Source organism: Triticum aestivum, chromosome 7D (assembly GCF_018294505.1).
Source record: "Triticum aestivum cultivar Chinese Spring chromosome 7D, IWGSC CS RefSeq v2.1, whole genome shotgun sequence".
Taxonomy (NCBI): domain Eukaryota; kingdom Viridiplantae; phylum Streptophyta; class Magnoliopsida; order Poales; family Poaceae; genus Triticum; species Triticum aestivum.
The window spans coordinates 55,212,390-55,223,853 of record NC_057814.1 but is presented as its reverse complement, the minus strand read 5'-3'; the positions used below and the strand labels follow the sequence as shown (position 1 = coordinate 55,223,853).

The 11,464-nt window shown below is 49.3% G+C and overlaps 2 protein-coding genes across 2 annotated transcripts; one reads left to right on the top strand and one right to left on the bottom strand.

Moving 5' to 3' along the window:
- The first annotated feature begins 6,839 nt into the window (after positions 1 to 6,839).
- On the top strand, positions 6,840 to 8,099 carry LOC123166790 (very-long-chain 3-oxoacyl-CoA reductase 1). Its single transcript, XM_044584590.1, has 2 exons — positions 6,840 to 7,249; positions 7,341 to 8,099. Exons 1-2 carry the CDS (start codon positions 6,886 to 6,888, stop codon positions 7,991 to 7,993), a joined length of 1,017 nt encoding a protein of 338 aa, XP_044440525.1. The 5' UTR covers positions 6,840 to 6,885; the 3' UTR covers positions 7,994 to 8,099.
- A 1,205-nt stretch (positions 8,100 to 9,304) lies between these two features.
- On the bottom strand, positions 9,305 to 10,146 carry LOC123166793 (early nodulin-93). The gene is made up of 3 exons (XM_044584592.1): positions 9,902 to 10,146; positions 9,734 to 9,795; positions 9,305 to 9,655 (listed from the first exon to the last, which is right to left on the bottom strand). Exons 1-3 carry the CDS (start codon positions 9,981 to 9,983, stop codon positions 9,422 to 9,424), a joined length of 378 nt encoding a protein of 125 aa, XP_044440527.1. The 5' UTR covers positions 9,984 to 10,146; the 3' UTR covers positions 9,305 to 9,421.
- Positions 10,147 to 11,464: the final 1,318 nt, after the last annotated feature.

The window sequence follows — 11,464 nt, the reverse complement described above, 5'->3', positions numbered from 1 at the left end:
GCTGGGGCTGGATTGGTCTTGCAGAAGGGGGCTAACCCGGTCCTTCCGCAGTCTGCCAGGCTCTCGTTTAAAAGAGCCTTGGTCTCCTCCTCTGCAACGTCTTCTGGAAGATCATTGCGACTGTGCCTCTGAGGGTCATCCTTTCGCCCGGTGTACTCACACATTAAGCCGGGGCGGCGGCTCAATGGGATCACCCGCCATGAGATCCAGACCCGGACCAGGTCGATTCCGTTCAGACCGTTGCCCAGGAGGGCCTTGATTTTATTGATAGTAGGAAGCAGAGGCTGGCGCTCCGCTGGAGTCAGCTTGTCCGACAGTGGGTGAGTCGGCTCTAGACGTGTTGGGCGAAAGCCGGGCAGCGGGCTTTCGTCAGCCGGGGACGTATCTTGGCAGTAGAACCAAGTCATGTTCCAGTCCTTGGGGTGGCTCGGCGGCTCTGCATAAGGGAACAGACAGTCCCTACGCCGCTGGATGGAAATGCCACCTAGCTCCAGACTTGGCCCGTTGGCGCACTCATTCTGGCGGTTTAAGTAAAAAAGCTCTCTGAAGAGCAGCAGACTAGGTTCTTCTCCTAGGTAAACCTCGCAGAAGACTTGAAAATTGCAGATGTTGGATACGGAGTTGGGTCCTATATCTTGAGGCCGCAAGTCGAAGAAGTTGAGCACGTCCCTGAAAAACTTTGAGCCGGGCGGTGCGAAGCCCCGGCTCATATGATCTGCGAAAATCACTACCTCCCCGTCCTTTGGTCGTGGTCTCTCTTCCGACGGGTCAGGGGCACGGTAGGACATGATTTCCTTCTTAGGCAAATATCCGGACTTAACAAAATTGGCTAGGGTCTCGTTGGTGACGTTGGACCTCATCCAGTTACAAGTGATGGGAGCCTTGGGAGGCATGGTGAAAGTTGGTGGTCTATGACAAAAAGGAAAAATGTCCGGGTTAATTATAAGCCGGAGATCTACAGTTCAAAACTACGGTGGCGGCTTATGAAGGGGACTAATGGTATATACTCAAATACAGTGGGTTATTTAAGCCGGAGGATTCTACGAAGCATGGTTTCCTTTTAAGCCGGAAGATTCTACGTCGCGTGGTTTCTTTAAACCGGAATTGTAAGCCGCCAAGATTCAATGGTTGCAGTTTTTACTAAGTGTGGTAAAACAGGTTTCACATATTGCAGTAACTTTTTTGGATTAAAATGGTCGGGCAAAAGAAAAAATTTCTAGACCTAGAAACAGCAGTGAGGGAGTTCTTGGGTTCAAACAGAGTTCTTATGCAGTTCAAGGAAGGCTACTTGCGTGTGAAATGGATCTTAAACAACCACCGCACTAGTTCTATGCAGGACTAACATCAAGCAGGAGCAGTAACTAGGAGAACTACCGAACTTGCGGGCAATGGTGACGAACACGAAGAACGTGGATGAACTCTACGGCAGATCTACTCTACGGGGTGGTGAGAACTTACCGGAGCTGAAGAGGTGCGGGAGTCGCCGCCGTTTATCTGGTCCGAGTCAGGGTGATGCAGCGGCCGAGGTTGACGAAGACCGGAGGCGAGACGACGGCGGCGGAGTGCGAGCTCAGTGAGAAAGGCAGCGGCGCGAGGAGGAAGAAGGGAGCGTGAGATTCAAGGAGACCACGGCGTGGTTATCTCCCCCCACGACGCCTCGATTTTCGGAATGACAGTAAAAGCAAAGATCCGTTGCGGATCTGGCGGAGTAAAAAACGGACTTAATGGAGGATGACGTCACGGCGGATTATCCGGAGTCCAGAGGATGACGTCACTCCGGGTTATGGCTTTCACATGAATGGTAAGCCGGAGATTTTTTCTGTCAGAAGAGTTGAAGATTGATATGAGCCGGCTCAAATCAATCTGGGGCCTAATGTTGAGGATATAGATCTTAGAGTCACCCGCCAGGAGGGGCCGGGTTACTCGTATGGTCGTTGCCAGAAGCCCGGAGCCAAGCTTAAAGACGATGGGCCAGAGATGGGCTAAGACCCGGATACGGCTTAAGGCCCATAGTTACAATCATTATTATGGTAGAACTTGTAGTGTAAGGCAAGTATGATTGAGAGTCCGAGCCGGACACTCTTATGAGCCGGCCGGGACTCTAAGGGCTGCTGGGCGTCAGCCTCCCTATATAAAGGGACGACCCGGCAGCGGTTTAGGGGCAAGAACAATCTCATCGAGAGCCGGGCATAGCAGTTTAGCTCCCTGGTGATCGTAACCCTAATCAATACCACCTCAAACTGGACGTAGGCTTTTACCTTCACCGTAAGGGGCCGAACCAGTATAAACCCTCGTGTTTCTTGTCCCACGACTAAGTCCTAACTCGAGGACATCTGCCGTGACAATTCCACGACACCATCTGTCCGGATATGTACCGGTAGGTGGCCGGTCCTTGCTATCGATCTCGACCACAAACAAGCCTGGAGGCCCGCTGTGCGGTTCCTGGGAGAGCCCATCCGTACCAGCCTCGTCGTTGGCGTTGCTTGGCTCTCTAGTTGGAGTCCCTTTCGTCCAAGAAGTTTGCTCTCTCGCCGTCACAAGTGCTTCTTCTTCTGTTATGGCGTCGGCGGGTGCTATTGCGGTATTCGGCACATGTGCACGGCCATCATCCCCTGTGTCGGAGTAACACTCAATGGATTAAACAGAGGCTCTCTGATGGTTGTCCCCGCCGTCGTTCTGGTGGTAACCGGAGTGTGGTTCCAGTCAGACGTGGCGTCGATCTTTGGACATATTGCATCTTTTGGTGGACATGTGTGGCTTCAGAAAGCTTCAGGTTGTATTTGTGCTGCTTGTGTGTCTTCGTACACGTATATCTTCACATGTTTGAAATTTTTGTTAGATGCCAGCTGTGGTATTCCAATGCACTTCCTCCGTTTTTATTTAGTCTGCATATTAGATTTGGCTGGAGTCAAACTTTGCAAAGTTTTGACTAATCTTAGAGAAAATAATATAAACATTTACCCTAACAAATCTATATGATGTGAAAGTACATTCAATAATGAATGTAATAGTATTGATTTGTTATTATATATGTTAACATTTTTGTCGCCGCAAAAAAAACATTTTTGTCTTTAAACTTTATCAAAGTCTACAAAGCTTGACTCTAATCAAAGTTAATATGCGGACTAAATAAAAAATAGGGGGAGTATTATCTTGTGGTCCCCCAACACTAATCTTGGAATACAATCAGGGGTTTTAGTTTGGAAAGAAATTAAAAATGCTCAGATTTTTAGACATGGCAAATCGAACGTTTTTTATGGCTAAAAAATTTGCCTCAAAAAGGTTTGATTTGTCATGCCTAAAAATCCGACGTTCACTGGATGTATACATATCTACTCCTATAAAAAGCACAATCGGTGATGATGGTGCGCCTACCATCTACCAATCTCGACCGTCCGATCTGCATCTAATGCATCTGATGCGAGCTCTGGCGCTTTTCCAAAAAGACCCCGCCACTCTCTCCATATTATTTTCAAAAAACCCCTCTGTCTCTCGGTTCCAGACCCATCCAGATCCATCCCCCGCTACTCTCTTCTAGCCAGCAATGGAACTCCGATCTTGCGCGCCGGCCGCTACCGGCGACGGCTGCCCCTAATGCCTCGGGTGCCTTCTGCCGCCGTAGCTACCAACACCACGACCTCGTCTCCTCTGCCCCCTTTCCCGTCTCTCCTCGCCGTCTCCTCTGGCCCCCTCCTGCATCTCCTTGGAGGCCGACCGCTGCAAGTATGCCGCGGGCTACGCGCTACACATCCTCGCCGGCGGCGGCGCCGCAACTCAGGGTAGCACGAACAGGAGCTCCGCTGGGCTTTGCCGTTCCGGTGGCAATTCTCACCTCCGCCACCCTCGACTCCGGCGAGCGGCGGCCCCCGGCACCTAACCGCCGCTGTAGGGACCTCGCTTGGCCGCTTAGCCTCCGCCCCATGCGCGATATGGCGCGGGCCGCCGTATAGGGCGTGCTGCCTTCGTCGTCTTCTCCGCACAGCCTACGTACTCGACGACAGCAGCTCTGTCCCGACTGCGCGCGTCCTCATCCCCGACGCCGCCTGACTTCCAGCGCCCTCGGCTGCTCCTGCCATCCTCCCTAAGCTGCGGCACTCGTCCATCCTCTCCCCGAGCTTCGCAGGTAGATGCAGGCATCCCCATCGTCTCCTCGGGCGCACGCCAGTTGTTCGATTCACTGACCCAACGGATGTTTTAGCATTTTGTGGCCGAGAGTGCTGTTGTGAGAAGGCCTAACACATAGATGTTGCTACGGAACTGAACAATGGTGTGATTTGTGTCAAATGAACCCTCCTAAATCAAATGATGTGTTAAATATTTTGCACCATAATCTTTTTTTCTAACAAGAGTATGTTTGTAGCTAGCTTTCACATGCTTCTGTTTTGGGAAATGTAGCAACAATGCAACATGGACTCCTATGTCCTGCATATGAACGTGAGAAGAAACTCAGGCACACCCTACTAAATTAAGACCGGCGATCCATGTTCAGCTAATTGTTTTACACACTTCTGTATGGGCACTGTTTAACACCGTATTGGATTTATTATTCCCGCAAAAATAATAATATAGGATATATGATTGTCCAGTAAAATAGAGTAGGCCAATCCATAGGCCGTAGTAAATTAATTCTGCTTTGTTTTATTCACAGGAATGCATGTGTTTTATCACTCATTAATTATATGGGGTTTTCACACTTACAACTGATGCATTTAATAGATTTTGAGAGGAAATAGGTTTTTTTTGTCCCATATAATATTTATCTTTAAAACTGAAAGTAAAGACAACAAAATTAGTGGATACTAGGGTGACTCCTATATAATTGATCAAATACAATCAGATAATATAAGTTGTGATTTATGTAATCAAACAATATATTACAATTCATGTAAACCTAAATATAATTTGTATCATTTCTTCTTTTTTTATTGTGTTTTTTTCATAGAACTAAAAGTCGGTTTTCGGAGAGACATTGGTTTCAGCCTTGGCCTTCTTCAGTTGAAAGATTACGCTGCTTATTCCGTCATTTTGAGAAAGTCAATATCTCAACAACAAGCTGGCAACTTACCCAATGATGTTGGACAATCCAATTATTTTGGACTCAAATTCTTGGATTGTTTCTGTATATTCTGAATTTCTTTTGTAAACAAAAGTGAGGAATTGGAGAGGATCTGCAATTGTAAAATTTACTTGTTCGTGCTTCTTCCATAGAAGACATCTCAGGCCGACCTGATTGCATTTGTTTGTGTATGGAAGTGCGAGTTAGTGCAAATGTATAGTTCTGAATTTGGATTTGCATATGCTTTACTAGCTGGTAGGAAATACTCTCTTTGTAAATAAATATAAGAGCGTACATATGATTATTCTACTACCTGCGTCTAGAATTCTAAATACATAAAACCTGTTTTCATGGCCATGGGTTGTGGATTGTTGTTACTTCCTCCATTCCCTTAGGCCCCTCCCAATGCTCCACCTTGTACGGGTGCTAAGCATGCCATGTAGACGAAAAATCTGATGTGGCAAGGAAATTAAGAGGAGAGAGATGGGTTTGATGGCCCCAGGAAGAACCAATGCCAAGCGCGCGAACCTAGGCAAAACATTTAAATGAAGCAAACTCACCAATGCATGAGAGAATTTAGTAGCTAAATCATTAAATGAAGGGAGCTTAGCTACAAGAAGCTAAGCATCTATGCATTGGTGAGTTTGGTTGCTAAGCTATTTAATATGCTTAGCACCCCATCTAAGCACCGGTCCATTGGGAGCAGCCTTATACAAGGCCACTATCAAAAATACGTTTTGCATCAATACAAGGCCACCAACAGTAACCGAGGCAAAAATTAATGATATTTCCTCGTAATAGCAACTTTTTAATACTTACATGCATGTAGTCATAATGACACTCAACCACTTCCTTCCCATTCATTCGTTGCATGCTTGTGGTGCATTAATGATCCCGGTTAACGAAAAGAAAAGTTGACTTGCAAATGAGTCATTAAATTTTATCTTGGTACCTGTAATATGAGTTTGTGGCCTTGTATAAGGGAATGAAGGGAGTACTACTCAGGCCACAGATCACGGAGTGTGAAAAAATGTGAATTTTTGTCTAAGTGTTTATTCGAACTTTTGATTGTGAAAGTTCAGAAAGGGGCCAGGATTCAGTAGTGTGCTGTAACATTTGGTATGGTGGTAATTGAAATTCTGGAGTATTCCTGATTTGTCATCTTCTAAATTTCAATGGTGGGCAATAAACCTAAACCTACATCCAATGCCTGAAATATTTCTTCTCTTCTCGGCTACTGCATCTCCTTCCTAATCCTCATCCTATCCACCAATGCCGCCTCCCAAATTCGATTTTTCTGTCACCTGTCCGCTCGGTCGAACAAAGCAGCGAGAATGTTGGTGGAGGGGCGACAAGAAAAATGTCTCTTCATCTGCGTGCAAGGGAAGGGTGCTTTCGGAGACACGTGAATTGCCGAGAAGAAACGAGCCGGAGAGAGAAAAAGGTTTTCGCTATATGAATAAAAACCACTAGCCATCACATTTCTGAATTATATTACTTTTTTTGCGAGAGAATTATATTACTTGTTGATCACTACATTTTTTTTTACTTTTCGTGGCAACGCACGGGCATTAAACTAGTTCAGGTAAAAAGAGGTGAGTCTTGCGGCATCAATATCCGTCCGGTCCGGCCTGTAATCAATCGTTGACTGATGATCAATGTGAAGCAGACCCACAACACCAGGTAGTTTGTTGGTAGGAGTAAGTATGGCGTTGGTGGCCGTACAACACTTCATTAGCACGCGCAGGTGAGCCAGCGCACGCGAGAGAGAGAGAGAGAGAGAGAGAGAGAGAGAGAGAGAGAGAGAGAGAGAGAGAGCGTGGGGGAGGATGTGCGCCGAGGCTCTCGCTCTGCTCCGGCAGCAGGAGCCATGGTTCGTCTCGCTCGCCATCCTCGGCGCCCTCTACGTCGCAGCCGTCGCGTACCGCCTCCTCCACACGTCCGGCCTCGCGCTCTGCCTGCGCGGGCCCAAGGACCTACGCCGCCGCTACGGGGCGTGGGCCGTCGTCACCGGCCCGACGTCCGGCATCGGCCGCTCCATGGCCCTCGAGCTCGCGCGGCGCGGCCTCAACCTCGTCCTTGTCGGCCGCGACCCCGGCGCGCTCCAGGACATCGCCGGAACCGCCTCCGACACCCACGGCGTGCTGACCAAGACCGTGCAGTTCGACTTCTCGCTCGTCTCCACGCCTCAAGGTGAAAGAAAGCACCACGCACGCAGCACTCCTCAAGGAACTACCGTACGTGGTACTGGTACGTGCTGTACTGATCGACCGTGTTTTGGCAGGGGAGGAGGCGATGGGGCGGCTCCGGCAGGCGGTGGAGCGGCTGGAGGTGGGCGTGCTGGTGAACAACGCCGGCGTGGCGACGCCGCATGCGACGTACCTGCACGAGGCCGACGCAGAGGCGTGGGTGAGAATGATACGGGTGAACCTGTGGGCCGTGACGGAGGTGACGGCGGCCGTGCTTCCCGGCATGGTGGAGCGCGGGAGGGGCGCCGTCGTCAACATCGGCTCAGGCGCGGCGGAGGCGCTGCCCTCCTACCCGCTCTACTCCGTCTACGCCGCCACCAAGCGGTACGTTTCCCAGTTCTCCCGCAGCCTCTGCGTTGAGTACAGGGGCAAAGGAATCGACGTGCAGTGCCAGGCCCCGCTGTACGTGGACACGAAGATGGTGACCAACATGGTGACGCGGGGAGGCCTCCTGTCGCGGCTGATCATGCCGACGTCGGACGCTTACGCCGGCGCGGCCGCTCGCTGGATCGGGCACCGCCGCCCGGTCTGCATGCCCAACCTCGGCCACCGGCTGCAGTGGTGCCTCTGCCACTTCGTCCCGGACCGTGCCCTCGCCGCGCACCGCCTCCGCGAGAACCTTCGGCAGCGGGCCGTCTTCCAGCTGCTCAGGTCATCATCAGGCGAGGGAATCGGTGGACGTCGTTAGCGGCGACCTCACCCGCCAGCAGAGTTTATTGGTAGTAAAATAATTATGTTGACTTGGTATTTATTGTGCGAAGTATCTTTCATAGTAAAGTATTGGACGCAGATAACGCCCATACGTGTGGCATATTAGATATCTGCCTACACACCGTGTGTAGCATGAGCAGGAGGCAGTCCAAGGGGATGTGTGTGGGCGAACATTATAATTACCCACACGTGTGGGCGCAGCTACTTCGTGCCACACGCCCAACAAGTATTACTCATCCCCGCGCGTGTGGCACGAAGTAAAAATGCCCACACGTCCTAGCGCAGCTACGTTAGGTACCCACGGGATGACGATTTAGTTGCCATCCGGGATGGCAGATGTAGTTATCCGGGATGGCAAATGTAGTTGTAAAAGCATGGCAACCCTATCTGTTTAGGTTAACTATAGTTGCCATGTCTAATTTATGTTGTTGCCGCGTGTAATCAAACCATAGTTGCCGTGTGTGATTAACTACTTGTCATATATGGTCAAACACTAGTTGCCATGTGTGTTTATCTAGTTGCCACGTGTGGTCCAACCATAGTTGGCATGTATGGTTAATCACAGTTGCCATGTGTGTTTATCTGGTTGCCACGTACGCGCAACTGCAGTTGCCGTCTAGCAACAAATCATAGTTGCCATCTGTGTTACCTAGTTGCCACGTACGTGTAACTGCAGTTGTCATCCAACAACGTACGAGCGTCGTGTGGGCGAAAAGCAGTTTGCCCACACGCGCATGGACTAGGTGGTGGCTGTGTGGACAGAAACTAGTCCGTCCACACGGCGCAGCTGGCAAACCGCGTGCTGCTGGCGTGTGGGCGAACTCTCCAACGCCCACACGCCAGCCCCGCCCTACGTGGCATAAAAAAATCTGGCAAAACATCTCAAGATTCGTGCAAACACAAACGGACGTTGATCCACGCGTGTGGGCAAGATGCAAACGCCCACACGTGTGGGCGTTAGTATTTCCGAAAGTATTTCGAATTTTTCTCTCCATGGCCGGCAATCTGCCTCACTTAATGGACAGCCGAAAAAAGAGCTCAACGTGTTGGCGTCTGGGTGATTTTGGACGAAATTGAACTCGGATCTCAAGTTCGTGGGCTAGTTGTTTGCATTTGTTTCAAGTTACCACGCAGGTTTATGTACCTCTACTGTAAACAAACGACCGACATTTTAGGATCTTAACGTGTCGGGCCGCCTAGATTCTCTGCTGTGATAGTCACGGCCTCACGGCTAGCTCTGTGATCCCATCTTCTTCGTCGAGATATGAAGTCTGTCGTACACCGCTTATCGGAAACCAGGATATCGAGCCCTCAGTTTTATTCAGTACACGGATGTAAAGCACATGTTCTCTAGAATACGCACAAGGGCACAAGCGTGCGTATCATACATTAGCAGGACGCTAGATCAAGGCCTGAAGAATGCCGGCGGACGGGGACGAGCGGCGGCGGCGGCGCCAGCGAAGGAGGTGTCCTTGAGGTGGTCGGGGGCGCTCTCGTACGAGTGCCTCCTCGCCAGCGACAGGATGGCCTTGTCTGCCGCGACGAAGTATGCCATCCCGGCGACGGTGCAGACGACGAGGGCCTGGCCGGTGGGGTTCAGGTGCGCCTTGGCCCACGGCAGCATCCTCACGCTCGCCAGCTGCACGATAAACAGTTCAGTCATGAAAACCAGACCAACGTGCATGAAAATCAACAAATCCCGGACGGAGGAGCTCACCGTTGGGACCGCAGACGCGACGGTGGCGATGGCCGCCGCCTTTGCTCCGGCGAGCGTCGCCTCTGGGAAACATTAAGAAAAAGAAATGCATTGCTAGTGTCAGACTATGGTTACACAACTTGGCCGAACAGAACTCTAAATAAGTGGATCCTGCTGGTTACTATGTACCTCTGGAGCAGCGTTTGGCGAGGGCGAGCTTGTTCTCGAGGTGGGCGCGGGTGACGGTGGCCGTCGACGACATCTTCGCCATGATCTCTTGTGCAGAAACGGCTCAGCACAAAGAGTGCGGTGATCGAGTGAGATGGGATGAGATGGGCTGGCTGGCTGGTTGTTGCTTGATGCTTCCAGACGAGGAGCCGGCCATGTATTTGTAGCGAGCAAAAAGGTGGCGGCCACGCACGGTTTTGATTTTTGATTGCAAACCGTGGGTGCGCTGCTCTGCTCACTCGCCTGAGTGTTGAACTGGGTTGGTGGGCAGAGCACGCTTTCCGGCTATCCAAAACTGTGGTATGGGAGTCCACAGGATTGGATGATGTTTGTTTGTTGCTCCTTCCCTCGTCTTTCTTTCTTTCTTTACCCACCAAACAAAAGCTGGCAAGAAAAGGGAGATCTCGATCGATCTAAAGTTAGCCACCACAGTGCTTATCTGATCACAATAGATAGATAATTTTGCTACATCAGGCGTTTGTTCCTTGTCTAGGATAAAAAAAACGGAACAGAGCAGAGCAGGTGCCACCGGTTTCGCTCGTTATCCTCCGTCGGCGAGCGGCGGTCCCCGGTTTTCGGGCCAAACCGGCGGCATGTGCTGCCCGTCCGGACTAGTCCTCTGTGTGAGACCTGCTCTCCATTTTTAAGTTCGTTGCATTAAATACCATCTATTTTCTTTTTATTAGGGTCTAAGTACCATCTATTGGTGTAACATGTTGCAACAAGCTCTAACTCATTGTTTGATTTTCTTTTGCGCAACAATTCAATGTTTGTACGCTGACATGATTTCAAAGGATTGGATCTAGCTTGTAAGTGCGTACGTGGTAAAAAAATTATTGTCATTGTCATCGGCCGGCCAATAAGAACTACCGAGCAGCTTTAGTTTTCTTTTTTCGAGAAAACTTTCAATTTATTCATCCTCAATCATGACAGTAAAATGAACATCAGAAATAATAAAAATTACATACAAATCTATAGACCACCTAGTGACCACTATAAGCACTGAAGCATGCCGAAGGCGGGCCGCCGTCATCGCCCCTCCCTTACCGGAGCTGGGCAAAACTTATTCTGACAAGGCAGTTTTGGTGTTTACATTAAAAAATAAAAAAAATCAACGAATTGTGTATGTATCTAAAACTGATTTGATTTAAGAAAAATATTAGATTACTTGCACATGTTTTGGAGATATGACAGTTTATTGCCTCAATCAGTTTTTTTTTCTTTCAAAATTCAACATCTGAAGTAAAAGAATTCCAATGTGTCATATATGTACCAAGTATAGATCTAGCAAATTTTGAATTAATGTTGACCATTATTTTGGAGGATATTAGAAATTTTAGTTAGCCCAAGTCGGCTGATGTGACATGTTTTTTTGCCGGGTGTGCAGTTACAAGCGGGACTCGCCTATTAGAAATCATGTGAACATAATCAAATGATGGATTAGAGTTAGTTGCAACGGATTACACCAATAGGTGGTGTTTTATTTAACGAACCCAAAGACTTTGTGTTATGTGGAGCGTCCGT